The sequence below is a fragment of the Mizuhopecten yessoensis genome, unplaced genomic scaffold, assembly GCF_002113885.1.
Source record: "Mizuhopecten yessoensis strain PY_sf001 unplaced genomic scaffold, ASM211388v2 scaffold10331, whole genome shotgun sequence".
NCBI lineage: Eukaryota > Metazoa > Mollusca > Bivalvia > Pectinida > Pectinidae > Mizuhopecten > Mizuhopecten yessoensis.
Window position 1 is genome coordinate 1,049,254 of NW_018408493.1, and position 27,819 is coordinate 1,077,072.

Sequence of the window (27,819 nt, forward strand, 5' to 3'; positions counted from 1 at the left end):
ATAGATACATAATGAGTGTCACACATACACCAATAAATTGTACTTATGAGCTATATCAAAGCTAACAAGGAACACCTGACTCCTTATGATGTAGTCTGCGATGTAATTGTCACAGGACGACCACACACGATGTTGTCCCAGTGACGTTTTTGTCATAGCCATTTATGTAATGAGGGTAGAGAGATATGATCATAAACTTAATGAACTTCGTGTATAGAGATTTAACAAAATCACAGTGAATGTATAAGGAAATATTTATTTAGTAGCATTAGTTTTCTATCATTTCTGTGTATGTATGATAGAACGGTACATAACATGTAATACATTTCTGTCTTACATCCTGTTTCACCTGAGTGACGTCACAAAGGGTCAACAATGGTGAAAATTGCGAAAATTCCGATGCTGCAATTCGAAAAATGCCAACGAGATGGGGTTTTTTAAATGAAAATATATTTACCGTTAAGTAAAACAGATGGGATTCATGTTTTCTTTACAAACACAGTTAAGAGAAATGGGGCATGTTAAATCTCACTGACCGATACAGTGTATGACTTCGTGCAAAAACTTTGGGGGAAATATTTTCAAAATGGCTGCCAGTCAAAACCCATTTTCGTGTTATTTAGCTTATTCTGGTACTTACTCTTTTATGTACAGATGTGTACGATAGGGATACCCCAACTTCGTGATTTTCAAATTTGTCATTTAAATAACCCTTCGGGTGAATTACCCCCGTCTCGTACCCCTTGGCATGAAATAGTCTTATAATATGCACTGATCATGTCTGTTTGGTTTATACCATCATGTAATGAAACATTCATTAATTAATGGTAATTACTATTTACATTTTTAATTCATTAAAACATGTTGAATACATGTGCTGTACAATGATTGCCGTTTAAACCATATCAAAAAAGAAAACTACGTAATGAAAATACAACTCAAAGTAAAACGCCAATGTCACTTAACAAAAACAGAACAAAATCATTTTTTTCAAAAAAAAAATCACTTCATTATTATAGCATTTGTTGGTTACATTTAAGAAACATACATGAGCAAATGTTTAGGGAGAAAAAAAATATCAAAATTCAAAGGTCCTTTTCTAACCACTCTAACAGCGTGTTTGTTTTAATTGTTGTGGCTTAACGAAGAAACAATAAGGCTTATATCATAGATATCTAAAAATATACAGTACGTTACATGGCGTGATCACAATTTTCACATGCAATTTATAAACACTATAGCTGCTGCTAGTGTCTTTGCTCTGAATTTGTATTCAATCTAGATCTGTTAGTTTCATGTAATAAGCGACACACAAATAAGACCTCACGAGCGTTTTCATAATAAGAGGAAATATTTCTGAAGTGGATCCGGGATTTCTGTAAGGAGAGGACGGAAATGCTAACATCGTTGGCACCCTTTCACTACCAGTTCTGGTTTTTCAGATTAATAAATGATCCTTCATTATATTTTAATAGATATTCAAATGAGACATACTGAAATACTTGTCTTGGGTTAAACACAATCGCCACAGTGAAGCAAAAGAACGCATTTTTGCAATTTTGTGAGAAATCAAATCTTTGACTTATTAAAACATTTAATTGATGATTTAATCATAACCTAGATGTTGCTTCATGCTTACAATTTTCCATTTCTACTTTGTCTCTATTTATAATTGTTTTGATTCATATGTTGCTCCTGAACAAATTTGCAGATGCATTTTTTTTAAGGCAAACGACCTATGCTGCATCGTTTATTGTGACTAATTTTAGAGTGAAGTACCAGTAATTATTTAACATAACGCTTTGAATAAATAAAATAAAACTTGTAATACAATATGCATTTATATGCAGGGTGGTTATAATTAACTAAAGCATAATATAGGAATTATACAGTAATAATAAAGATAATGCGTTCAGCAGAATTCTAAATATATCAAAGGTACATGTATAATTTTACGCAACTCAAAATCTAATCAAAACTAAATAAAGATGAAAAACTAAAATTAAAAAAATATAGCAAAAGAAAAATAATGTCATATAATGCAAATGAGGGCTCTCTAGTGTTCAGTATAACCATTTATCATACAATTAGGAAAACTGTTAGATGTTATAACAATTGAATGATAAATGATAAATGACAAAAGTAAATATTGAGTTAAAGACCTTATGTTCGTAGGACATACAATATGCAGATATTGGCCTTAATGCCCCAACCCTGGCAATATTACTTTTTAACGTCTGCAAGAAGTGGATGTCCCCTAAAACTGTTGTACAATGACGCTGTTGACAAGAAAACAATGGTTGATCTATAGATAGCAATAATGACGACATTGGCGTTGAATCCAAGGTAATTCATGCGTGACCTTTGTAGAAACATTGATGAACATCTGTTAAGAAATGAAGTCGGCAAATTGGAAGACGGGCATGGGAATCACTAAATGGTCGCAACCCCCTCCCCCGATAAACGTACGTGTGTAGTGTTACCAGTGTATAGATCACAGATAAATGAGGTTTCAATTCTAAAAAGTATTTTCTATAATAAACGGTCATGATAAAGCATTATAAAATATTTCCTAATAGAAGCCGAATAAGTCCCATAAGTATCATTGCCAAGAATACTCTTAAAGCCTTTCTACGTGCTGAGAATTTTCATTTCAACTTTCGTATATATGTGAATCTGAGGGAAGGCCCAACTTAGTATATGCGGATTCTGATGAATCGTGCATGTCATGTGCATCACCGTGCTCCAAAACATGAATGTTGTCGTTGTTGCTCATATTGTCACGATTTTTGTTGTCCACGTCATACTTTTTGATGTTGGTAGTATTATGGGCTGTATCATACGTTGGATTTACATACTGTGGTTTTGACGTGTTAGGTACTGCGTTATCGGATCTGTACGTAACAGTACCAGAGGTATCCATAGCGATCGACTCAGACCCGGACACATTTTCGACATGGAGCGGGTTATGTAACTGTAATGACCCATCGCGGCCCTGTTGTAAAATTTCGTTCCGGAACCGTTCGTGTCCCAGAGAACCTTTCTGGTTTTGTCGCCATTTTAAAACTAGGATGACTATCACAAAGAGGACGATCACGAGAACACAGCCCAGTATGACACCCACAACTAATCCTGTATTGCCCTTCCTGTGCTCCGGTCCTGGTTCGGGTCCCTTCGTACTTGTTCCGGGAAAATCTTTTGAAATAATAAAATAAATTAATCATATAAATCCTGATTTTTGTTTCAATGTCAGAAAAGCGTGATAATTTCCAATAACGGTAATAGTGTGCTTTAACTTTTTATAACATAATACCCATAACTTCGAAAGAATAGCTTTGATCTATGGCCATCCATGGTGTTGTTTTTTAAATGCTTTAATCATTATATGACGATTTCCTACAGTTGAAAATCCATGTTGAGGGCAATGCATGATATTTTTTATTGAATTTTCTTTGTTATTCGACTTATGTATTCTTTTGGTTTGATCAAGTACTAAATTAACTTTCGATTCCTCGTGAAACGAAATGTTCGCGATACCCCGAATGGAAATACATGTAGTTTGGAAGCAAATTATACGAGAAATACGAAATTGGTCATACACAAGGAATTTTCCACACGAGAAAGATCATTTTGATAAGCCATATACGAAGTTTTGATATAACCAGAATGTCTCTGTCTTTTGAAATACTTTATGCTGAGAGCTTTTTGAGGATAGTCAAGTGACATGAATATATTACTCACATTTTGTTCCTGTCAAGATTTAGTCATTCGAAAAAAAATCTACGAATTACGAATGTATACAAACTTTGTCGGCAACTTTAAAGATTCGACATTATTGATACATGTTTAACATAACATTATACAGATGACAAAATTCCACATGGTAACTCACCAATCATACGACACTTGACTCCGGCATCACTATGGTGACTGTTACACGTGTCGATATATGAATCAAGCCAGCCTCCATGAGGGCAATCCTTTAGGCGGTCCTCGTTTCCGGTACACATGAACTTGACGTCATAGACAAGACGTGGAGGGGGCATGGTGTACTCGCCTTGATACACTTCCCCAATATCGTACCCGAATTGTTTACAAAGTGCCTGAGCCTCATTTTGACCCCAGTAGGTATTGCAGATTGTACCCCAACCTTCTCCGGGTAAGCGAATTTCCACACGACCCCATTTTGAATTGCGATCCCCGCCTGATATCTTGTAAGTAGGACCTATTGAAAAGAAATATCGCCATATGTCAATTTTATTTTTATCTGAAGCAATACGCCCTTTTATATTTATATTACTCTGTTGACAGATCTAGTTCACGTATACCATAAAGTGGAGTGAAAATTCCTTGTCGAAAAACAAATTGTGTTTTAGATAGAGAAATACAATAGTGTGTTTAATAGCTATGCAGAGTATGTTTCATACCCGATGGAATTACTCGAGTGTACAATATAATACTAACGTTTTAAAGATTATATCTATTGCCGTATTTTTAAATTCTAAGTACAATATTTTGACGTATACCTTCGGCATCAAAACAGATCGTTCCAGCGTAGTGTCGCTTATCACATTTTTGTACACGGCCCAGTCCCACGTGGCGGCATTCTTGAAGGTCATTTTCGAGTCCGGAACAAGTGAAGTTAGATGTCCAGTACGGTCCGTTCGATTGCGTCACATTCTCCACAAAATGTGTGTAAGCGACACCATACTTGAATCCCTGCTGTTTACAAGCAACCTTGGCGTCATAATCATTCCAGCCATCGGCACAGATTCGTCCTTCTACTCCGAGGTAGGTCAACGCAAGCTCACTAACTTTACTACCAAAAGTAGGCTTGGGTAGGGAGAGCGTGTAATCTAAAAAAAAATGATATAACCTATTTACATAATCGTAATTCTTTTTTTTATGTTTACTGATTTTCGTGAATGCAGGTTTGGTAATATTGTTAGGACAATTTGAAATATAAACAACACATTTACAAAATAAAACGCATGATGCACTTCGGTGAACAATAGTCTTTGTTCTTTGAATAAAAGTGTATTGTCTTTCTTATGACATATCATTTGGTGGTTACATTATCTGATCATGAGGAAAAAGTCTTTGATGTTACAGAAATCAAAACTCGATAATAACAGTAAAAAATAGCAATTTTAGCGAAAAAAATATATTTGTACATTCCTTTTTTACATAATATATATCGATTTCACCTCGCGTTTCGTTTCTTCCTCTCTCTCTCTCTCTCGATTTTGTCCGCATTCCACATGTTTGATCTGCTGAGGCAGAATTTATGTATATGCATGTACTAATATATTTTGTTGTGACTCTCGTACCTGTTGTGCCCTATTTTTTTGGCCTGAACTTTATATAACTGTTTTCGTTGTAACTTGCCAAATAGCCCCTGTTACTAATCCTGTTCTTCATTAAGAGACATACGTTCGTATTTTATTTCGTAATTTGGATTTTTCATCGTCAAGTTGGAATTTACGTGAAAACTTTAAATGGGTTTAAAATCGTCCTTATCTCTGTCCAAGATTCAAAACTACAATATTAGGAGAATTCTGTATGGCCAAATCGTCTCGGATAGCTAGACAGAGTTGGTTCCTTCATAGTCATATGACCGAATGATGTGTAATTGTATTGTCTTTCTTATGACATATCATTGGGTGGTTACATTATCTGATCATGAGGAAAAAGTCTATGATGTTACAGAAATCAAAACCCCAACATGATACACAGAATTTTCACTGTTATTGCTATCTTTTTAATATTAGGAGATTAAGTTTTCTGGTTACCATACAAAACAGAGTTAATCCAGTGAAAACTAAGTCTAATAAGAGGTAAGCAGAAAAAATGTTTTGCTTTTAAAGCATAAGGATTTTGTATATATATGTCAGTTTGGTTGGTAAATCTATACAAGCCAAAGCAAACACGAACATTTAAGTTATTTTTATATCGTAAAACTGAATGATTCCATTTGCAATACGGTTTGTAAAACGTATCGAATTCGAAAATTCATTTTCAAGTTAAAAAAAAAAAAAGCAAATGCATGGAAAAAAAAGAGTAAAATATAATTTAAATGTAATTGAAATTATTTTCAACATATAGGAATCGACAGTCAAATCTTTGATGAACCTTTATAATATGATGTTATGTTTGATTATATTGAATCGATAAATATCACTTACTGTTTTGGATTTTCAAAAAGAGACAAAATGCAGTCAACCGGCATTTCCCAATATCTGAACATTATATTTCAACTGAAAAAATACCTTCTTTTCTTGCCCCGTTGTAGCACACAACAGAAGCATAGTTGTCTGTAGAACAAGTGGCCTGGCTAACGGGAACGTTGTTAGGATGTAGAAATGTAGCGCGACACTGTCTTATATATGACTCTGTGCCCGAACACTGAAGAGAGGATACTAGCACAGAGCTGTCGGCTTTACCAAAAGGTGAACAACACAGGGAAATCCCGTCGTCAAATCCAAGGTTTCTACACACTACACCTAGACAGAGGGTTTATTTTAATATAATTACAATATTGTCATGAATAAAACTGATGTTATGTATCAACATTCCGAATAATATTCAGATCAACATTTTTTTAAGTCTTGCTAAGTGAACGAGGATAATTTAGAAAGGTATGGAGAGGGGGGAGGCGATTCAAAACGATATAATAACAGGCTGACGACGTTTTGATACAGAAGGATTTTTAAATAAAATACATTAGAGAATGTTCCTTCACTTGGTGTTATGTTGCCTTTTGCTGAATATTTAAGCTTATCTCATATTGCGTCCATATAATCAAACTTGTGACATTTTACGCGAAAACAATTGTCACCCTTAAACTGAATTTTAAAAGCAGGAATGCGCCTTAAACATGCTCATTCTCAACAATAAAGAAAAAGAACTACGCTTCGCTATACTTTCTAGTGTATAATGTCATCAATTTTGCTGTTATTATCTGAAGAGAAATGTTATGCATGGAAGAATAAAATTTACGAATACTATCGCCGTAGTGAAATATGAACGTACCTGCATCAGAATCGCTGAATGTGGTGGCACAAATTGTCCCCCATGTATCGTCATTGTACACCTCCACGATACCATAGTGACTCCTCCCGCCAACAAGCTTCACTAAACACAGTTTGAGAGTTTAAAGTCCCGTGTATGTATAGTGAAATAAATTAGCAATGTACATGTGAAATAGATAGATTTTAATGATGAGGTCGAATTTTATACGTAAAGAACGTGTCTCCCCATTACTATGTTTATTGTCAGTAGGTTAACGTTTTGTTGGCTTGTTTGGGGGTTTTTTCTGCTGTACAAGCTTTGACTTTGGCTATGGGGATATACGAAGAAAGAATATGAATAAAGTTAATGGGCAAGTGAAAAAAGGTTTTTTTTATTTTTTTTATATATATATTAATATGTATATGTATTTAGTAAGTCCCCCAAACGAAGTGGGGGACCTATTGGTTTTTCGCTTCTTCTTCTTCTTCTTCTTCTGCCGTGATTTTGTCCGACACATTTAAAAAAAAAAACATTTGACGGAAATAAATGAAACTTTACACAAGTGTTCATCATGGCTAGGGGGTGTGTAAATGACCTTTCATTTTCCGATCAGTCAACCGAAATGACCGCCACGGCCTCTGATCCGATTTGTCGAAATTTAATATTGGTCGATTTTGCTCAATTTTCTTTTTGTATGCGTATTTTGGCACTACGAACATAGCTGCTGGGGATGTTTTAGGGACGTCTATAATGACCCCCCAGTACAATTAGTACTTGTTATCTAATATGAATATCATTGTTCAGTGAAATACCAATGTGATTATATGCGTGTTATTAGCTCTTCACGTGTTTAAATTTACCATCATTCAAGTGAGGTCAACTAATCTGATTAGCAGGTCGTCAATGCTATTGAAAAAATGTGCTGTCATAGAATGAAAGTTTTAACTTTGACTTAAAATGAAGTCCGAGTGTCATTAAAATGTCGATTTGAGTACCATACGAAAAAATAGCCCATAATTATCAAAATGAAGTACCGTTACGTGATGTATGTTTAGTATGACTCAAACGTTATTAAATAAGCGTTCTATAACGGTGACATGCATATTAACAATCTATAAACGCTACCATTTACACAACACACATATTGATGACGTAACGTACCTCCACGATGACAATTGACAGAGGCGATTGTTACAGATTCCATTAACGTTGGATCCCAGTCCCCGATGCAGGCAAAGACGGAATCTTCTCTTCCAGTACAATGGAATTTCACGACGCCTGGTATATGAGATATAAACCCGAATGCTGATCCGTCCACATATGTTTGGTTCATTTCTTTACATACCAAAGACGCGGCGACGTCATCAAACTCAGATTTATCGATATATAAGTAATTGTTGTCAGTGTGTATGTAAAGGGCGGATGACTTTCCAGTTCCTCTAATTTTAAAATCCAATGCATCTGGAATAATAAAAATGAACCTTAGTCAATAAATAAAAATTCTTATAATTTTTACTTCAAACACTGTATATAAGCAGTAAAATTAAATTAAAAGATAACGAGTACAGTACTATCAAAATACATCAGCATATTTGGCAGTATAATGGAATACTTGTTAAGGGCTTTTTCTATGGAGGTATTTTATACAGATCCATCGGTCTTTTGTTACATTTTACAGATTCACAGTTGCTCAAAATTTGTATTTTATAAAACAAAACTAAAACTGTAGTTACAGCAGAAATCCAAGGGGTCGACTTTGGGAGCTATCCACTGCCGTTCCTTGATTATATCCATGTTGCTTTCAAGGAATTTAAAATGCACAATATCATAATGAAACTTGAACAACTTCCCAAGGAAAGTTATTAAAGTGTCCTTTATACAAGGGAGAAAACTTAAGTCAAAAAAGCTTTTAAATATCTGCTTCACAATTTTAACTTGAGCAGTGGTACCGTTTACACCGTTTTTATTGGAAAAATAATCAAACGAAGCCATGAAAAAGTATAACAGGCCCTTTTTACCTCAAAGACTTCTTAAAAACATTGTGAATCTCTACAGATACAGTTTTGTATCTCATAGGATACATGAATCTGGGTACGTTTAAAAATATTAAAGAAGACCGCTTTGCGTTGTTATCAAGCAAACCATGATTCGAACGATTTCGCCCCGAGAGATATGCAACCCGCATTTATAATGGCCTAGCAACATAAAATAGTTTATAACATTTGTAAATGGTAAGTCTATTGAAAGAACATCATATTGAAAAGGATAGAAAACACTAAAAATAAATATAATCTTAAAAGTAGTTCCTTTTAATATGTTCCAGTTGTAGTAAGGCTTTGCTGAACAAGTTTGACCAAAGGTATATGAAAATAAAACGATTTCAATATCTTTTTTATTATATTAAAATAACATAAGAATTGGTGCGAATACCCTGAAAACTATTATTTTTTCTTTTCATCGTCATATTTAAAATCACATTATCTTGAAATATACGACGTCATGTTTATTGCATTGATTGTGATGTTCATCAGTAATGAAACACCTGTAATGTCTCAATGAAAAAGGTCACATCGGTTAAAAGGTTTTATGGACATATATCATGTTTGACATGATAATTGCCTGTATGTGTATATATACTGTGAATTATAAAGCGCCGAATCTTTGCTAAATACAAAATTTAATAATATGACTTACCTGTCGTGTTCAAGCAAATAACACCAGCTATAGCTTCTCTGTTATAGCAGCCAGTGTCTGCGCCGAACTTGTCCTGAATACAGTCGCCGAAATGTTGTTCCACACCCCTACATTTGACATTGCCAAGGATGATGACATCAGCATCATCTACAAGATTCCTTACAGCCTTTCCTGACCTGTATCCTAGCGTCCGACACGTCACATCCGCATCTTCGTCATCCCAACCGGTAGCACATACATATCCCCAAGTACCGTAGCGACGCACCTGCACAGGACCGTAGTACGAATTTTCCGGCAATCGAACGGTTATGTCTGCAATATTTAGACACAATTGTTAAAGTAAATGTCTTATTTGCTACTATACTGAGCATGTCAATAACATTTCTTTATTTTAATATGTTTTTTGACTCGAAATATCCACATACTGTCTATTTCACATTTCTCATGGAAAGGTAAAAGAATATGGAACAGAAAGACTTATTTGTCACGATGGAAATAACACCATAGGAACAAAATACAAGCTACTACAAAGTAGAAACCACACGTCAAAAAATGCAAAACAAAAACAAAAACCTCTGTCAACAGATATTACAATTGTTCCAACGGACATGGCGTGTGAGAAAAAAAGTACATTTTTGGACGAGATAGTTCAGTAGTTTCGAATAGGTACAAAAATGTGTCAGAAACTTTATTTGAACTACACAATGAGTAAGAACTGAATGCGTTATCGCCTTTGAAAAAAGGAAAGGGGAAGGTGGGAAGGACAAAAGAAAGTAGTTCGTGGTGACAAAAATGATTCCTGGTATCTCTTATATTAAGAAGGATGTTAATTACTTGCGTTTACATTTTTTGGCTTCAGTTATCGACACGTTACTGGCATACAAGTGTCAGTAAGTTTCCTTTTTTATTCTATTGACAATAATTGGTCATTAAACTACAGCACGTAATTCAGTCTATAAAATGGACTCTCGTTTTTTAACAATAAGTAATTTCACTTAATTGTCAATATTTCTGAAAAGATATATCTATTTTCTTACCTTCCAGTGTTGACATTGTTGAACAGAGCACGGAGGCGTACCGATTTGAAGGACATGCACCCGTTGTGTCGTAAAAACAATCCTGTGGTCTGTCCTCTGTCCCGTCACATGTCATGTTCGTCACCTGTATCTCCACGTCGACTGGCTGAGGACCAAAACTTGAACAACATTGACTCCGTCCCGTGACGTATTCTAGCGACGCGCACACAACACGTGCCTCTGTATCGTCGAAGTTGTCGTCACACACTGCCTCCCAGCGCTGTCCGTTGTGTAGTTCGACACGACCGAAGTTAGGCTTCATTGATCCTGATGTTAGTCTTACTGAGAATTAAAAAATATATATCAACGTGTACAAAAGTTACTTTACGGATTATACAATGGACGTTAAAGTCTAATGGGAGGGCCTCCGGATTAATGAAAACCCAAAATAAAACAAAAATCTTTTATTTAAATAGGTATCTCCAGATATGTCGTAATGATTAGCATTTTGACAAATTATGAACCAAAGAGCGAAGGTTTTTTAAATGAAATATTATGAAACATCAATATTACAAAACATGCAAGGTACTGTAAACTGTAAATTTTATTTATTTATGTATTAAGGAATTAATAGCGTTATTAAAATACAATTAAAATGTCAAAATTTGTTTTTGTACTTATAAAGGAATCGATAAGGTTATTAAAATACAATGAAAATGTAATTATTTTTTTATTTATTTATTAAGTAATTAAACGGGATATTTAAATACAATTAAAACATAAATAAATTTTTGATGAAGTTATTTCAAACGAGTTAATCCTTACCATTATTGTAGCATTTGACTGCGGCTGCGCCCGACCGACATGTTACAAAGTGGTAGTGGGGTTCTATGGCACAATCCAAGAAGCTTGTTTCGTTTCCATTACATTTCATCGAGTCCAAGAAGTAGGTACCGACAGCGTTACCATGGCTACCGGCATCCAACGAGATTCCAGAACGGTAACCTAGCTGACGGCATACAACGTCAGCCTCGTTATGAGAAAAGTAGTCGCCGCATACCGAACCTTTGGTATCTGCATTGACTCTGACCAATAGTCTGCCTTCCATGGCCGTTCCATTTTCCAGTTCTATCATAGCGGCTTCTTTGAACGTAAAATGCAATATTTATGAATTAGATTGATGGTTAAGATGTGGACTCCTGGGGTTATCGTTCGTTTGCACTTTAATCTGAGTTAAACAGTACTAGTAAAGTACAGTTACACCTCGTTATACCGCCACAATGTAGGTAAAGTAAAGAGGTTTTACGAAAATATACAAAATAGTTTTTTTTAAAAACGGGACATTGAATTTTGTTGGCGGTAATAGAAGAGGCAAGATAAAAAGGGACATTCTGTCGAGGTTTTACTGTAATAACAAGTCTAAAACTACAGATGCAACACTGCGTTAACTTTAAAGTTTACAAGGACACGAAAGTAATACTACATGAACTAAAATGTGTACACAGTTCAGATTCCTGCAGGTGAAATGAATGTTAATTTGCAAGGTGAGAAATAATGAGAGACACTTAACAAGATAGACATATTAAAAAATTGAAATAAGAGTTTGCATGAATATTTCAGAAAGCAGATGAAAAACAAATTACAATAAATTTTCTCGCGTTTACTTATTTGGAGCGAAAATACCCACATGCAGGGGAAATTGCACAATATGAAATGAATGTATAGCAGCCTTGCCGACGCTTCCTGCATCGAAAGGCAAACTTTCCATGGACAAACTTAAATATACCTGGTTGTGATAGACAAAACACTCCAGCGACAGTCCTGTAATCACATTTACATGTTTCACCCCACTTAAGGTCACAGTCGTCGAGCGTGTTCGCTGTTGAACTGCAGTTAAGATTTGACAACCAGCGGAAGTTATTTTTGTGGATATTTCCCAACTTTTCAGTCTGTGTATGATGTCTGAAAAGTACAATGTGCAAGAATTGCTTCTCTTTCCTTCATTTGTCATTGTGGCATTTTTTAACTTATGGTATAAATATCGTACCATCGGATAACTTTTGTTTCAACCCATTATGCACTGTGCATAGTATGTAGGCAAAATCAACTCGGCACATATGATATTTACTCGGCACAACATCAAAGGCAATAATTATGAATTAATTCGTGCTTATATTTCATTGAACTTTATTTGATGTAATATGACGTAGTATCATTTCAATTAATTTACTGACATGTGTTTATTTACTGAAATAAATCTAAAAATCTGATAATACCCGTTTGATTTCTAAGTTGTAATGAAAGCTAAGGGAGATGAATTTACTGAAATAATTATAAAAATCTGATAATACCCGTATGATTTCTAAGTTGTAATGAAAGCTAAGGGAGATGAATCCTTATCATTCTGATGGATTTTATAAGGCTAGCAGGAGTTATCTTCCCTTATATACCAGTATGTCAAACGATGGTTTCTTACCGATAGGCAGTTCCGTATAGATGTCCCCTCATCTTACAGATCACAGTGGCGTCCACGTCATCGAATCCCTCAGAACAGATGTAGCCGTATTGGTGGAAATGAGACACTTTTACGTATCCATGGTCAGCATTTTGAAGCTGTAATTGTGCTAAAAACAAATTCAAATTGGTCAAATATTGTTTTCAGAAAATATAAAGTTTCTCTAATGAATTTTACCTGTGTAAACATGTATCAACAAAATTAGAAAAAAACGCTTTCTTCAAAATATACCACAATTAGTTGTTCATCTGTCAAGAATGAATTCTTTCCATTTGACCTACATTTTGTAAGATACCGATATTTTTCAATCATAAAATAAAAAAATATTTGTTAATGTTTCCCCTTAAATATCATTCATGTTCCATAAGTATGGATGAATATTTCAGTATTTTGAAGAGAGTGCAAGCGAGAATCAAAGTGTTTCATAATTCTGTCAGAAAAGGGAAATATTAATGTTATTCAACGGGAACTTTTTCAACATTCTGGTTTTACATTTTTAAAGTTTTAAAATAAATTGAAAGGCAGGCATGGTGACAAACAGCAGAACGTCACAATCTCTTCACTTTGTGGGATCACCAAGTTCAAGTTTTATTTTTACACTCATGACACACACTAGGTGTTTCAAGAGGTCAACATTTAATACTTTTCAATTACATAGCAAAGTGAGTACAGATTGTTTATACAACATGTAAATATATAATAATACAGAATAATAACACTGCATTTATCTTATGTCACTTACAGCCTTAATTGATTTTTTTCTAGAAAACGACTTATTTTAGATAAAACATTTAAATTACAAATAGGAATCATTCCTTTTAGCTTAAAATTGCTGGGGTTTGTAGTGTAATAATTATGGATGTATATTTTTCTTATTGATGATATTTAAGTATTTTGGCATTTAAATAAATAATGTGGTTCATCACCTATACCTGTTTGACATAAATGACATATTCTATCTGATTTTGGAGTTGCGTTCCAGCGTCCAGTCTCTATTGGGAAATTCAGATTAGACGTTCGGAATTTACAAATACTTTTCCTATCTTTTTCATTAAGTTTTGTTAGATATGATTCATACTGAAAGTTTGTCTTAAATATGGAGTAGAATTTCCCACGAGAAGAGTTTTCTATCTCTTGGAACCATTTCTGTATAAATTGATATTTTAACCGCTGTTTAACTACAGCTTTGAAATGATTTCTATTCATAGTACATGTATTTTGAAAAATCCACAAATTGCTAAAACCTAACTTGTTTAATATATCTTTTATGTAATTGTTCCACTTTAAATGCATTTGTTCACTTGATTGTAAAACATATGCCATTTTATATATCAGACTAGATAACTTGCTCCCGCCAGTTAGCAACTTAAACCAGAACATGATCATTCTTTTCTTGATTTCTACTTCTAGAGGATATCTCCAGGTTTCTCCATAAATCATGTAATTCGGAGTAGAATTTTTCACATTCATGATTCTTTTACAAAATTGCAAATGCATTCTTTCTTTGGTAATAGTGTTTTCAAATCCCCATATCTCACAAGCATACAATAGGATCAGTGCAAGAAGAGAATCAAATAACTTAAGTTGCAAATCAACAAAAAAATAGAATATTTCGTATTTTCTTGTACAATGCATATAGTGCCTTTTTAGCTTGTTCAGTTATTTTTGTTTTTGCTTTACTAAATGTGCCATTGCTATTAAATTAAATGCCCAGATTTGAATAAGAATTTTTGACTTCGATATTTTCTTCATTCAATTTAAACACATATTGTTGTCTACGTTTTCTTTTTTCAAAGATGACGACTTTCGTTTTCTGTACATTAATATTCAACTGCCAACTTCTACAATAGTTTTGAAACACATTCAGGGCATGTTGTAACCCTTCCGGTGTCTCAGCCATTAACACAGTATCATCCGCATACAGTATTATAAAAAGTTTAAGATACATTCCAATGTTAATTTGACAGAGTCTTTCTACATGATTAAGATATGCAACATCATGTTGGTTTAAAAAATCGTCAAGATCATTCAGGTATAGGGAAAACAAAAATGGGGATACATTTTCCCCCTGTTTTAATCCGACATTACAAACGAAAAATTTCGAAATTTCATTTCCGTTTTTAACACATGACTTGGTACTTAAATATAAGTTTTGAATAACCTTAAAAACTTTTCCATTTGTGTCGAATGCTTTTCGAAAATCAACAAATGTACAGTACAGCCTTTTCCCTTGGGCAAAATATGTGTTTATTAATGAGTGTAATATAAAAAATATTTTCAGTCGTCGAGTAACCTGCCTCAGAGGGAGAAATTAGGTTAATTTCATCAGCTAATTTAGTTAATCTATTATTTATGATATGGGTAAACACTTTCCCCAAGCAAGACACAAGAGTTATAGCTCTATAGTTGTCCGTGTCGCAAGTTTCTCCTTTATTTTTATAAATAGGCTTAATTATTCCAACTGTCCAAGAGTCTGGGACTAATCCAGTATTTAGTATACTGTTGGATAACATTGTATTAATTTACTCGTGATATGCTCATCTAAAATGTCATCTTTTCCACATGCTTTGTTATGTCTTAAATTAGTTACCGCATGTATAACCTCTTCCTCTGAAATATCTTCGTCTAGTATTTGGTAAAAATTGTTATCTTCTTGTTCGGGAATATATATGTTTGGTATGTCAGCTTTATTAGATTTAGCTTTACCAGATAATTTATTTAATAAGTTCCATAGTGTTCTGGGGTTACTATTTGCAGATTCCCTTATATCCCTTTCCATTTAATGCTGATATTCCTTAAAACACCTATTCATTTCTTTTCTATATTGTTTACTCTTATTTCTGAGGGATTTTTGTTTATTTGATTATTTACTACAGGTCCTCCCACATTAACACCCCACGCACGAACGTTCGGGCTGCAAGAAGGATTATTGTAAGTGGGAAAAAATTGATCATTCCTAAGGAATGATAACTCAACCACAAATCGTTTGGAAAATGTTTAAATTAGGATACACTTTTAATAACGGTTATCATATCGTTCGACAAAAACATTTCGCTCACAATACTCACTTGCTGAAGGTGACCAGACGACCGCACACACCACACTGATATATTCGTTGGTCGGACAATAGTTTGTGCTTTCGTATTTGCAATCTGCCAACTTTGTCTCAGTTCCGTTGCAGTTGACGTTTGAAATCGCATAGGGATTCGACATCTCGCCGAACGTGGAACATCGCACGGTAATGCCATTCTGATTCCCTTGTTCTTTGCACAAAATTTCCGCAGCTACGTTTCCGAAATGACCGTCATCGCATACCAAACCATAGTTCGATAACTTGTCGTCCCAGAACGTAACAGGACCATAATACCTACTGGTTAACAACGAAGCTGAAAGACATATTTAAAGCAAAATTAAACCATGAACTATGGTCACCATAAATGAATATGTTCAAAAATCATCTACTGTATAACATGAACGTATACCAGATAATAGTAATTTACTTTTGAAATAAAATCCAATATAGCTGATGTAATGCCGACAAATACTAAATATTATTACGAATATTATTCTGTATAAAATAATACAATAAAATTGAACATATTTGAGAAGAATTGACAAGAAACAAGTTTATAGCCGTAAAACAGGCGATAACCATAATGTGAAATACATATTTTGAATGAGCAAAAACAAAATTAGTTCAATAGCCTTAAAGATTAAATAGAAAGTTAAGAACTATCAACGAGATTTCAATCAAATGAAAACCCACACTTGTAGATGATCAAGAAGCAGGTTGAATATCTTGTTTGGTCATCGTCATGATCTTATTGGGGGAGAAAATATGTGATAAGAAGGCCAATGGTTTTGTGTTTGTTTGACTGCCCTGGTTTTCGCTTGACATTATGGTAATTGGATTGACCTACATTTACATGACAGGCGTCGTCGATGAAGAAGATGACGCTTAACATTCCGGATCACCTGGTCTTAAACATTTGTACTTCTCAAGCGTCTTTACGTTAAAATGTGGGGTTTTATTCTTTGTTTCTTTTCTCTTAAAACGCTCTTAGCTTAGATATTCCTACATTTCACATTTGTTATCAAATATTTACAGTTGAACTTTATGTCAAGAGTTGATTTTCTTTAACAATATTAAAATATATTTTTTATATATTCTAGGTTCTTATAAACCGCTTTATCGCAACCTAGTTCGGAGGTCTTCTCAAAGCGGTTCACAAATTGTATCCGTGGTTATAGGGCCTTTGCAACCAGCCAATATCTTTCTCAGCTCCATGGGGAACATACAGCCGGTGATTCCATTTCGGCGCTCACAGCTCGCATTCTACATTTCTAGCACTGCCGAACCACATACTCATTTACAGCGGAGTAAAGTATCTTGTTTAAAGATACAACACAGTGCCGTGCCATGACTCGAACTCGCAACCCTTCGGTCACGAGCCCGGCGTCCTACCACTAGACTAACGTGCCTCCTTAAAAGAATTCAAGAAATATACTCTGAAAAAACTCACTGATTTAAATAATCTAGAGGATTCACATAATTAGGAAGTTTTGTGATTTCGAGGTTAAAAGAGTGTTATTATAGGGAACATTTACTTACAATTCATATTTAGGCACGTACAGTATTATTTCTAAATATTTTGAAAGAATTCTTTGCTATGTGGCAAAACAGAATTACCCCAAGGAAGACAGATGACGCCAGCGTCATCATTGTGGGCGTTACAACCATGTGAGGACATGTTCCAACCAAAGTTAGGACAAGACAGGATGCTGGACTCTGTCCCGTCACACTCGACCTGATCGAGATAAACAGGTCCCACCCCTTGGCCGAAGAACGACTACAAAAAAGGTTAGACGAATAAAACATAACAAAGAGGTATGGCGGAAAACTGCCCGTATTAAGTCGGCATTTTTGAAACGGAAAAAAATATTGATGAGTAAATATTTTTTAATAGCTAAAATGCAAGGAATAGATCTAAAACCAATTGAATATGAATTTTTGAACTGTTGAGATATTCTATAGCCATATTCACTATATCTATGAAAGTGACGGGTTTCCCAGAATTAAAAAATACTTTTGATACTTTCCCATCCGAGGACCAACTTTTGAATAAACTTTTTGATTCCATGATGTAATATGTTAAATCAAATCGTATGACGGAAAAGTGGTCCTCCTTTGGAAAAGTGCTCAAAATAATGAAAAACAGGGTTGATCAAGTTTTCAAAACTGCGACAGATGTTTCTTGTGTAAAAGGAGTTTGTATTTCCACATTCTTCTATGTCTGGTATTGCCTAACGTGTAACGCAGTTAGCTTGTGACCAGAAATATGAACGGTGTAGGTTCGAATCCACATTTAGATACGCTTTTTTTCTTCTTTCTTTTTTAATATTTAGGCAAGTGATAATTTTCCTTAGTAAAGTGAAAAATAGTTTTCAAATCAATGGAACACTTTATTGATATTTTAATAACATACCTATTGATTTATCTTCTATGGAATCATGTTAACAAATCCCTGTACGTGTGTACAGTACAGCTACGCTTTGTTTTATGAAATATTTTACCCTCCAATTGGCACTAGTATTTTTTATTTATTATATAAACACAAACAAATGATGCCGAAATACAAAATATACGGGATTGTTGCGTCAGAATAAAAAAAAAGGCAAAGCAACAAAAAAAAAGTGTTATTATCGCAAAAACATTACCGAACATGCGGGAAAATTCATCGTCGAGGACAGTCTCATTTGTATTAAATGCAGGAAGACTGCAGCACAAAGTTAGGAGCGCAATACACGTGTAAGACATTCTATTCGAAAACTATATGTCATTTTACCATTCCAAGGTACAGGTAGAACAAAATCAAGATGCGTGCTTTTTAAGAAAACATGTAACGGCATGACGTAGGCAATAGTAATGAGAATTAAATCCTTTCAAACTTGGTAATGATTGTACGATCTTGTGTTTTATACAGCATAACGCGAAATAAGCATTTTGTTGAGTCTTTATCGATTAACCATTGATTTTGGGAAATAGGCATAGCAACCCGCCATAACTCTTTATCAAATTATCAAATATTTTTTATGAAAGTGAAGAAATATTACAGGGTACAGAATGTAAATTTAACGCTTTTTTTGGTTCAAAATTAGTGACCTTGACATTGTCAATACCAGTAAATACGTAAAATCGTTTAAGAAATAACGTCATGTACATCAATGAATCAAATATATCTTTTGCTCTTTCCATGTATCCTGACTTGTTTTCTTTTCATGAGTTTCTTTACTTGCGTTTCTTTTTGGAATTCCATTCGGAAACCCTTGCTGCCTACATAACACTTTTGCATCGTTAGCTGTCCAGCCAAAGTCGCATATTGTCCCAGAAACACCAGCATACGTCATTTCCGCTCTTCCTTCGCCAGACTTACTGCCCCCGGCTAAATTTACAGATGGCTCTACGATAAGAAAAAGAATATATTATCATAGTTACGGATTTGTTGAACTATTTTACTATTTGGGCTTTTATATAGAAAGTAATCTATAACAGTTAATAATTTTTAAAACGCAACATCGCGTCAAAGATAATTCAGATGTCGAATATAGTGTAATGTTGAAATTAACATCACAAATTTCGAAGAAAAAAAATATTTTTGAGCACAGACACGCTCGTGCAGTGAGCTTTTGACCATAGAGACTACGCGCGTGCAATTCCAGCATTTTCTTAGCTTTATCAAATCAATTACAATGCATGCGCATGTCTTGTTTTTTGTGTGTAATTATATAATTTCAATTTAAACGTATTTGCAAAAAAAACATGGAAAAGCACTTCGCAACACAAGAACATGAACAGAATAACGTATGTGTGCACTTGTATTACGTCATCATAATATGTGATCAAAATGTTTTCTATGATCAATTAAAGAATATACCCGTATCATTGAAACATAAGGCCCCAGCAGACGACATATCCGTTCCACAAGCAGGATCTATGGATAACAACTCGGAGACACATTCTTGGATCCGATTTTCCTGACCGGTACAATTAACGGCCGACAGCCATATTGGATTGTATCGAGTTGTTATGGTCTTGGTACCGAGAGCCACGCCCCCGCTGTATCCTAGCTGACTACATAGTACCTTAGAATCATGATCGTCCCAGCCATGTCGGCATACCGTACCTACCATTCCGTACCTCTCTATCAAAACGGTACCGTGATTGCCATGCGACAGACTCGCCTTGAAATCTGTAACAAAAATTATACAGAGTCTCAAACTGAAATTGAGCATGCATTTTGGATTTCACTTTTATCTTGTTTTTATTTGAATAAGGAAAAGCATAATTAATATTAAGCTTTAATATGCTTTGGAATTTATTTTGATTTTTTTTAATATAATGGTATTTTCTGATTAAACATAATAATATTTTACTGTAAAATGTACCTAAAATGAAAAAATAAATAAATAAATATGAATCAATAAAGATACAGAATAAGTAACTGTATTTATCTTCCTCGTACAACATGTGATTTCGGAATGATGACAGTTATATATATATATATATATCGTTATCTCACGTTTCGTATTAAAAAAAGAACTTCTGAAATAGGTTCAGATGAAAGAAAAGCAAAGCACACTACTACACTGTAGTATTGAAATAATGAAAAATGTATCAATACCTGCAGGTACTTGTCCAATAGTACACAACACACTTGCATGACTAGAATATTGACAATAATCGGTTGTATGGGCACAGTCACTAAGTGAGGTCTCATTTCCAATACAAGCCAATTCAGTCGCGAAAATTGAGAATCGAAAGCGTCCGAACATGTCCGGAAGTAGACGTTGTGCATCAGTAAATCCCAACTGTCGACAGACCACCACAGCGTCGTTTTGACCAAAGTCATGCGAACAAACGGTGGTCCATTTTTCGTTGGCAAACATCTCAACCATCCCCATGGTAACGTTGTCTGTTGTTATACCTCCAACTAAATTGACTAGAAATTAAAAGAAAAAAATATACACGGTCACATCTTATTGCTTGTTTTGCTCGTTATGTCTTATTTTAATATCAAGTAAACACTGATAGTTATAATTCGTTCACATTATGCAAATCAAGTTCTTTATTGTTTTCAATTAAACAGGTACAACAAAACATCATTCCTAATACACAACATGACATTCAATGTGAGTTAATAAACACGAGAAGAACCAAGGAAACACCAATCATGGAACCAGGTCATACCTTTTATTAGGTCTTTCGTTTGTTTCTATGTTTCCTTCTACTGTACAGTGTATTTTGGCGGTAAACGAGGTGGAAGATGAAATAAGGGGCAGTATATCGAGATTTTACTCTATTTCCATCAACGCCATTTCACTTACCCCCAACACTACACGATACAGCCACGATGTTACCATCGGTGGAACAATCAGACGTTCTGTCTGGTAGCCATCCCTTGTTCCGACACATGAATATGTTATTTTCAGTTCCATCACACTCTTCAATGGTCCAATAAATGTCGCCTTGCGCGGGTGTATTGCTGTTGAAACAGGCACAAAATAGAGAGAATTGTTGACATAATTAAGCAGATATATACGAAGGTCACAGTGACCTACTTATCGATGATGTGCTATTTGTATTTATAGCTTCAGTGTTACACAATGCTTCATAATTATGAAGAGAGTTTCAAAGATATCATGTAGTTTTGTCAAAACAGACCATTTGTAATTTTGCTCCCCCATTTTACCCTCTCAGCTATCGGAATTGTCACCAAGCTGAACTTTATTTCACGTCATAGCATGTTACCACCAGAAGGCCAAAATCGGCACCCATCCTCTCTTTAAATCACATGTTCGTTTACATATATATAATATTGGGGGAGACTCAATTGACACAACAGAAAAAATCGTTTTGCATGCTGAACAGAATATTGTAATCACGATGTTCCCACATATAGATTATAAAGTTTATAAGATGTTGTAAGATTGTAAATTATTGAGTTAAAGTCGTTATTGTGTCATGTTGATTTCGGTCGACTCGTGATTTTATCGAAGCGATAGACCACAAGAGTGGTGATTCTTTTACACATGAAAGACATAACTGAATCCAATTAAACTAGAAATATAATATGTATACTAGTATATATATAAACATAACATTTACTGCACATCACGGTAAACAAAAATACAAAACATTGATACACACGTACATACCTTATAATTGAACCGGTTGCAAATCCCAGTCGACGACATATTAAGGAGGCGGTTTTACTGTCATGAGTGCCGGGCTGATCTAATCCACAAAGGGTCAGGAATCCGTCCACCCCATCATATTCTATCTCCACACGGCCACTCTTCCTGTCTCCGTCCGCTAGGTAGACGGACAGGCCTGTATAAAGGGAGTTTGGATATTTGGCAATACGAATTTGTTTAATGGCTCTTCTTTTGTTGCAAGTAATTTGCCAAACAACATGGTCACACATATCACCAATGTGCCAGTAATGACATTTCTTCAGGCACGTACTATGATGTCATATATATCTATAGACCGAAGAAGTAATATCAAGGGTAAATTCCCATATAAAACTTGGTCCTTACAACGCATGTTTGTATGATACTAATTACTTAAAACTGGTGCATGGGGCAAGGAAGCAATTCTAACAGTGTAGCCAATATGAGGTTGTCGAAGTTTAGGAGCAATCCATTCCTTTATCGAGACCCAGAAAAGCAAAGAACACTTAAACTAAATAGAAATATGAAAGGATATAGCTAATATTAAAAAAAAAACAGTCAGCCAATCGTCGGCTAATGTAAGCTGAGAGCAGAACTGACCGCATCGTTGACTAATGATGCTGTGTGAGTGCAAACAATGACGAAGAGGTTATGTTATAATAAAACGTGAATAAAGCTGCTGAAATAAGTAGACTATCTAGGTAACATTGCTGTGTAGGCACTGAGGTAGACAAAAACATGTTCAATTACTTTATCATGTTGTAGAATAGATATATTCACATGTGTTTGTATATCATAGTAGAATTCAAGACTCGGGATTCGAACACTGAGGCGCATTTCGTTTATATCTTTTCTTACATTGTTATCCCCCTCATTATGTATTTCGCCAATATACAGGGACATCCGTTGATTTTGTCTTAAAGACATCATACTCACCTGAATTGTAACAGACAACAGCCGCTCGATGTGTAGTATCGTAACAGATCTCCAAAGTATGCTTGCAGTCAAACAGTTTACTTTCGTTTCCATGACACCGGATCCCGGTGAGTGTGAAAGGCTGATCGTCTGCAGACTCCGCCCTTGTGGCTACGCCCCCTTTGTATCCAAGTTCACGGCATGCTACGGCAGCCTCGTTGTCGCTCCAATACGTCAGACAAACCTGACCCCAAACACCAGACTGGAAGTAGGCGACGTCGCCATGGTAGCCATTCGTCAAATTCACAGACGCGCCTGTTGAAATTCATGACTTGAGATATTATGTATTGACATTAAGAATTATGAATACCTTTTCGTATTTTCGTTTTCCCATAAAACTTATATATATATATATATATATATATATACACACACTTTATCGACATCATAGATTCGCGTCAATTGCAAATTCATTAATCAGGTTCAAGATCATAAGAAAAGATTTGTTTTTGTCAAAAGACATGGTATCTAATAGACATATTCTGAAAGTACATTAATGCAGAGTTATACAATTTTCCGTTTTGAACATGTTTAGTATTCGTCTTTCGCTCTGTTTAAGTATTCCGATTTTAAAATTCAGCATCTGATGACCAGCTTGGACAATGGGAAATCGCGCAATATTCCCTTTCAGTGCTGTGTAGATTTGGACAGACAATCTAAAACAATAATGCTCTTTAGAGAAGCAATTTAGGACAGTGTGCTGTTCGGTCGAGCTGTGTTGTCTCTTCGTGATTTCTATCGAATGCCCATTATACCTTTTTTAATTGAAAAAAACCTCAACGATATTCCGGCCCCCATAAAGACGCATGGAGATCAGTTCAAACAGAGACGTTTATACTACATTTTGAAAATTGACTGTCTAGAAAAATCGTAATTCTAAAATCACGGTATATTCTTAGATGAATTAAGCAATGTTGTAGTTATTTATTGTAGAATATAAATCACCGAACATATTTAAAATTGATCGTCTAGAAAAAACGCAGTCTATACATAAACGAAAGCCGATACCACTTATATGGGCGACTGCAGCCTAAGTCTCGCAATGGATCTCCGAGAACAATAGGTCCAAGCGTGCGTTAGCGAGATCTGGGCGAGTTGCCAATCTCTGGCTTTATATGTCTTTGGTTCAAATCCTTGGTAGCAACAAACGCCAAAATGAAGAAAATTTAGACATTTTTCACACAGTTAATTGGTGTTTCTGGTTTAAGGATCCCTGTACCACTGGGGGAAATATTTTCTGGCATTACTGTACCTTTAAGGCCATTAAAAAGCTTCCATCGTTTGGTAATTTTTTACTTACCTTGCTGTGTCGTGATCTCATTGTAGCAGTGGACTGAAGGATAATAGGTATCTTGTCCGCGACAGATATCCTCATGCCCCCGGCTATCAAAACTACAATCGAGTAGAGAAGTTTCATCGCCCTTGCAACCCCTGAATGGAGTCGTGTAGACCCCAGAATGGGGTCCGTACGCAGCTATTGGAAGGGCAGTTCCTCCAACATATCCGAGCTCTCTACAGGCAACGTGTGCCTCTACGTCACCAAAACCCCAGACACAAAGGACCTGCCAACTTCCGGTAAGATTCACCTCCAGAATCCCCTCAGAAACGGCGGAGGAGCCAGAAGAAACAATGCGCACATTCCTCCCTGCAGTAGAATATCGTAATGATCAAAATGTATTAATTTTACCATAATGCACTCAAGACAGAGGTCCATATCTTATATCTATGAAGAACGGGAGTCCTTATGTAGAATACCTCTGATTAGTGCTACCTTGCACATTATACCTTTGATCGGTGTTAACAGTTAAGCTTAAATGCGTGCTTTACACATTATATCTATGGTTTGTGTGTTGAGCTATAATATATACTAAAGTAGTGATTTGTGTCAGAGTTAAGATTGTGTTCTACCTTACACAATAAAGTAGTGGTTTGTGTGAGAGTTAAGATTGTGTGCTACCTTACACAATAAAGTAGTGATTTGTGTCAGAGTAAAGGCGATATGCTACCTTACACCATATATGCATTATGCATGTAGTTTGCGTTAGAGTAAAGGGTATGTGATGTACCTTATGCATTATATATGTGATTGTGGTAGAGTTCATGATATATGCTACCTTAATTACATATTTTATTTTTGAGAGTTTTGATTTGGAGTTAGGATATATACTACCTTACACAGTATTTATGTGATTTGTGTTTAAATTAATGATATACTATACATTCTATTGTACATTGTGATTTGTGTTAATGAATCTATGCAATCTCACTCATTACACCGGTGATTTCTGGTAGATATAACTATATGCTTCGTTAATAATCATACCAGTAATTAATCAATTATATAGTGTATCTTCTTTATTCGGTGATTTGTGTTAGAGCTAGGATATGTGCCTCTTTACACATTATGCGTGTGCTGTGTGTTAGGGTTAAGGATGTACGCTTCCTTACATGTTGTACCTGTGATGTGTATAAGATTTAAGACTATGCTATCTTACACATTATACCTGTGATTTCTGGTAGATGCAAGACTATGCTATCTTACACATTATACCTGTGATTTCTGGTAGATTAAAGACTATGCTATCTTACACATTATACCTGTGATTTGTGTCAGAGTTTAAGATACAGTGTATATGCTTTCCTACACAGTACACCTGTGATGCAAGTTAGATCTAGGGATTACGCTATCATACCTGTGATTTCTAGTAGATTTAAAAATATGCTACATTACACATTATACCTGCGGTTTTAGACTGACTCACGTCGCTTAAAAGATGAAATATCGTCATAAAGCTTATCTTTTCTGTGTGTGTCCAATGCGTGCTTTCCGATCCGCATTAAAGATTTTATTAAATAATGTAAAAAATACAGTAATAACGCTTTTGCAAAACATAGATATTTTACAGTAAGGTAGTTTATTTCATAAATTCGGAAATCGCTTTCATCGCAATAAACATCTTTAAGATAAGCACTAAGAGATTTTAATCAAATTTTACATAGAAACTCAAAGTATTTCTCGCTCAGCCATGATTATTCCAGGATGCTATTTTCCTTTCTTTTTTTTATATATAAATCACCTCCTTTATTGCATTGCAAACGAACTGCGTATTTAAAAAGTGTGCCTCTGGGCGGATAAAATGAGGAAGAGAGAGAGCAGTGCGTCAACAAAAGTATACTACCGGGTATGTCAGTACATGTATGTTCACCTAGGAATACGATTAGTTTGCCTGCTGATTTTGTTTATTTTGAAACGATGACAGAATGGAATTATTTTTTTCTAGTTTTCATATGTCTATAAATGTTTGTTTTAAACATATGTAATATGAAATATCAAATAATGTTCAAATTAACTCGTTTACAGTTAATGAAATCTTCAGCGCGGAGATCCCCAACAGTGAAATATTACACCTTTACCACAAACTGAAGGTAAAGGTCACATAGAACTCGGAATAAGCGAATGACAGCTATCGAAATTCTATATTTTGTATGATATGCTAAGAATTAAATGAACATACATATCCGATTTACTCTTGTTTATAAAACATACACATACATAAATACTTACCTGTTGTCAATACCGGTAACAACACCGCAACTACCATCCACAGGTAAGAAATATCAAGGTGTGCGAACATTGTCTCAGCACGCGTGTAGCTGTGTCTGTTCTTGCTATCGTGGTCGTTGTAGGTAATGTTGTCGGTGAGGAACACATACTTGATACATCTCGTATGCTGTCCCCAGAAGCACTAAATAGATCTGAATGTACCCTACGAAGTGTAGGGAATAATATCAATACGACATCCGGATTTGAATTAACATAAAACCCTCATCATCGTCGGCGCTACCTGTGTGCGCGTTATTGAACAAACAAGCTACAGGGCTATATATACCGAATACAGTAATCTTTCATGGATTTCATTGATGTGCAATATTTATAGCATTAGAATCATAGTTTATTGGTTTTAGTATCCCAGTCGTAATTTCCATGCTATAATAAATACTAAAATTGGTCTTGAACAAAGTATGAAAACGATTGCTGAGTTTTATTACACAAATCTTGTATTGAATTGAACATTTTTTTCCTCCAGCTTCATCTTCGTTTTTCGTCTTGTGAATTCGTATATAAGTATAGATCAAAGACGTTATGTCAATGTTTTGCTGGATGAATGAATTGTGAGCTCAGATTTTCAAAATAAGAAATATTTTAAAGAATTATAGATTAATATTATTAGTCGTGTATATAGCATACTCTGCGATCGTTACAAATCTTCGAATATATGTGCAAATTTTAACATGTATTTTAATATGTTCGACAGTATTCCAGACGTAGGATTTGAGCTAAAAAATTTCATTAAGCTGACCATGCTTTGAACA

General features: G+C 34.9%; 1 protein-coding gene across 1 annotated transcript; it reads right to left on the minus strand.

The window, feature by feature from the left end:
• Window positions 1–236: 236 nt before the first annotated feature.
• LOC110460160 (deleted in malignant brain tumors 1 protein-like) lies at window positions 237–27,296 on the minus strand. Its single transcript, XM_021512904.1, has 21 exons — window positions 27,011–27,296; window positions 24,746–25,090; window positions 23,407–23,700; window positions 22,453–22,627; window positions 21,622–21,779; window positions 20,919–21,236; window positions 20,172–20,486; window positions 19,534–19,697; window positions 17,927–18,086; window positions 16,305–16,622; window positions 13,198–13,345; window positions 12,508–12,683; window positions 11,547–11,864; window positions 10,743–11,063; window positions 9,706–10,017; window positions 8,173–8,472; window positions 7,033–7,134; window positions 6,270–6,503; window positions 4,527–4,856; window positions 3,893–4,225; window positions 237–3,195 (listed from the first exon to the last, which is right to left on the minus strand). Exons 1-21 carry the CDS (start codon window positions 27,078–27,080, stop codon window positions 2,654–2,656), a joined length of 5,433 nt encoding a protein of 1,810 aa, XP_021368579.1. The 5' UTR covers window positions 27,081–27,296; the 3' UTR covers window positions 237–2,653.
• Between the last annotated feature and the right edge of the window lie 523 nt (window positions 27,297–27,819).